The 3650-nt window shown below is 34.5% G+C and overlaps 1 protein-coding gene across 1 annotated transcript; it reads left to right on the top strand.

The window, feature by feature from the left end:
- Positions 1-744: 744 nt before the first annotated feature.
- Positions 745-2652, top strand: LOC112684677. The gene has a single exon (XM_025556313.1). The coding sequence runs from the start codon at positions 745-747 to the stop codon at positions 2650-2652; it is 1908 nt and encodes a 635-aa protein (XP_025412098.1).
- The last annotated feature ends 998 nt before the right edge of the window (positions 2653-3650 follow it).

Raw genomic sequence — 3650 nt, 5'->3', positions numbered from 1 at the left:
TAAAATACAGCAAGAAGACATCTTGGGAAAATTTCACAAACAGCATAAATGAAAAAACCGACACGAAAATAGTATGGAATAAAATCCAATCCCTTAAAGGACTAAATAGAAATAGAAAAATCAATCTGATTAATATGAACACCGACGCACTAATTAACGAAGAACTAGTAGCAAACCAATTGGGGGAATATTTCTCTCAAAATAGCAGTAATACCAATTATACGACACAATTTCAAACTTACAAACATAAATGCGAAAAAGAAACTATTCCAAACACTTTAGATCAAAACCAAATAGACCAAATCCAATTAAACCTACCAATCACTATGCAAGAAATTATATTCACTCTAACAAAATGCAAAAGCCATAGCCCCGGCCCTGATAGCATACCGTACATTTTTATACAAAACTTCGGGCCAAACTCCCTAAAATTAACTTTAACGATATTCAACAGAATCTTCACTGAAGGCTTTTGGCCAAGTACATGGAAAAATGGTACGGTAATTCCAATTCCAAAACCTGAAAAAGATAAGTTTAAGTCCGATGGATACAGACCAATAACGCTCCTAAACACCTTGTGTAAAATATTGGAAAAAGTCATGAACTATAGACTTACTTGGATACTAGAAAAACATAAATACTTATCCAAACATCAATACGGCTTTAGAAAAAACAAAAACACAATCGATAACCTAACTCAAATTAACCATGAAATAAACCAGACTTTTAAAAAAAAAACAAATAATGGGGCTAGTCAACCTCGACATCTCAAAAGCATACGACTGTACATGGAGACATAACATCATAGTCAAACTAAACCAAATATTATGCCAAGGAAAGACATTCGATTTAATAACTGACTTCTTAAAAGATCGCACATTCAAGGTTAAAGCAAACGGTCATTTATCCAAAGAATTTACCCAAGAAAACGGAGTACCACAGGGTTCGGCATTATCTGTTACTCTATTTCTCTTAGCCATAGACGATATAACCCAAAGCTGTTCGCTACCCACAAAATGCAATCTATTTGCCGACGACTTTAGTTATTCATGTCGCAGCAACAATATAAGCTCAGTACGAAAACACCTCCAAACAACCACTGATAATTTAGTTGAATGGGCAAGAAACACAGGTTTTAAATTCGCACCAACAAAATCAAACCTCATAATATTCACTAAAAAGAGAAAAGTTGGTGAACTTCTAATTACACTCAATAACAAGCAAATCCCCATTAAAAAAACAGTCAAAATACTAGGTATCTTCTTCGACTGCCGACGTACATGGAAAACACATATACACTATCTTAAATCTTCAACCAGTCAATCATTAAATATTCTAAAAATACTTTCACACACATCCTGGGGAGGCGAATCTAGAACACTAATCAAAATTCACAAATCAATTATCCAATCGAAAATACACTATGGTTCAAATATATACAAATCGGCATCACAATCTATTCTTAAAAAAATAGACAGCACAAACAACACCGGGCTCAGGCTAGCAATAGGCGCATTCCGCAGCAGCCCAATTTATAGTATCTACAATACAGCCGGCAAGCCCATACCAGAGATTAAAAGAAAAGACCTATCACTTAAATATATAACTAGATACTATAGATCAAACAATACTAACCCACCACTTGAAGACAGCGAATCATATGATGAATTAAAAAAATACGGCATTGATCTCAAGCAACTAATTGTAAGAGAACAACTGTCCACACCTCCGTGGACTTCTCCATACGAGATAAATACCGACCTCAGTGCATTCTTAAAAACACAAACGTCCCCAGAAATGTTCAAAAGATACTTCCTAAGTATAATAGAAAATTATAAGGAATATCAAGAAGTATACACCGACGCGTCCAAAACACAGGACCAAGTAGGAATCTCAATAATACTCAAAAGCAAAAACATATTAATGAAGTTACCTAACACATGCTCTATATACACGGCCGAGGCCATAGCGATACTAGAGGCGATCAAATCAGTTATAGACGATGAATATCCCAAGCATATAATACTCAGTGATTCCTTGAGTACACTCTACAGTATTAAAAACCAGTTCAAACCCGGTGACATCGCTACAAAAATACTGAACAATCTGAATGAAGCCTTATCCAAGAATAAACAAATAATCCTCATGTGGGTCCCCGGGCACTCCGGAATAGAAGGAAACGAACTAGCCGATAAACAGGCCAAGATCGCTGCCACAAATCCCAAAATAGCAAATATAGCAAGTCCTTCTTACAACGACCTCAAAAGGCACATAAGTCACATAACCAATACCAAATGGCTCAATACTTGGAAACAGCAAAATACCAAACTCAACACTATAAAAAGATGTACCAACAGGTGGATTAACAATTCTTTAAAAAGAAAAGAAGAATCGGTTCTAAACCGATTGAGAATTGGACACACGCGACTTACGCACGGGTACCTAATGGCAAAGGAAGAACCACCCTCGTGTGAAGTCTGCGGTGTCCAACTAACAGTAAAACACATCATAACTGAATGCCTAAAATTCCAACGCTATCGTCAAATCATCGGACTAGACTCATCACTTGACACCGCACTGGGACCCAACACCGAAGAAAACTTCAAGATGATAAAATTTCTGAAATTGACAGGCCTTTACAATTTAATATAATAACATATAACCTGACTTTACACTATGTAACCTCACCTATTCTGTAATTTCAATGTTAACTCTTAATGTATATATAAGATTACCTAAAAATTGTAAATAACTATTGTATATTTCATATTTGTAGCTAATGACCATAGTTGTCGGGCATTTTATTAGATCAATAAAAAAAAAAAAATTATAAATATTAATTATCAAAAGCATTAACTTCTTAAATGTGTACCATTTCTCAAATATTATCTTAACAATAATAAAATAATAAATAATAATAAAAAAAAGTTCGTTATATAATATCAATTTTAACAGTATATATTTTCAATTTTCATCTCTTATGTAAATAAATTTATATTTTTCTAAATGGAATTGCTCAGTTTTGAAAACAAATAATGAACATATATTAAAAAGAAGTGTGAAGTGTTTGGTATTATTTATTTCAATAAAAATTATGTAAGTGAACAGCTGCAACGACTAGAAAAAATAATGATACGGAAGTCATTTGTTGATAGATAATAAGTGAATACGAAAATATTTGAAAACGATTGAATGCGCAGTTATACATATTTGGCAAATTCACTTTTAGGTCCAAGTTATAATTAATAGACCCGAGAAGACTGGATAGAGAGAGAAAGGCGCGCAGAGCTGCACTGGAAAAAGGATTACGGAATTTATTCCGGCGGCCGTTTTCTAATTAAATTTGATTAAAACTTGTGACGGTATAAAGCATAATCCTCTTATGTATACGACTTAGTGAGAAGGATGGAAATTTGTATTTTATATTATTACTCCGTGTATGTGTAAGTCTGAACGGCCTCCCTCGATTACATCTCCATTATGTACGTCGTATACAGATAGTCGGCAGAAAAGTTCGAGACGATACGAAACTTGTCCTCCGCTGACAGTGTATTTCCCGGCTAGTCAGATATTGTTGTTGCATGATGTGTGGACACGAAACGGTGGACGACGTAAGATATGTTTAACTTTATTCGCGCTGCAGCACTGTA

The sequence above is a fragment of the Sipha flava genome, unplaced genomic scaffold (assembly GCF_003268045.1).
Source record: "Sipha flava isolate LNK unplaced genomic scaffold, YSA_version1 255_pilon_pilon, whole genome shotgun sequence".
Lineage (NCBI taxonomy): Eukaryota > Metazoa > Arthropoda > Insecta > Hemiptera > Aphididae > Sipha > Sipha flava.
This window is presented reverse-complemented; position numbering and strand designations above follow the sequence as displayed.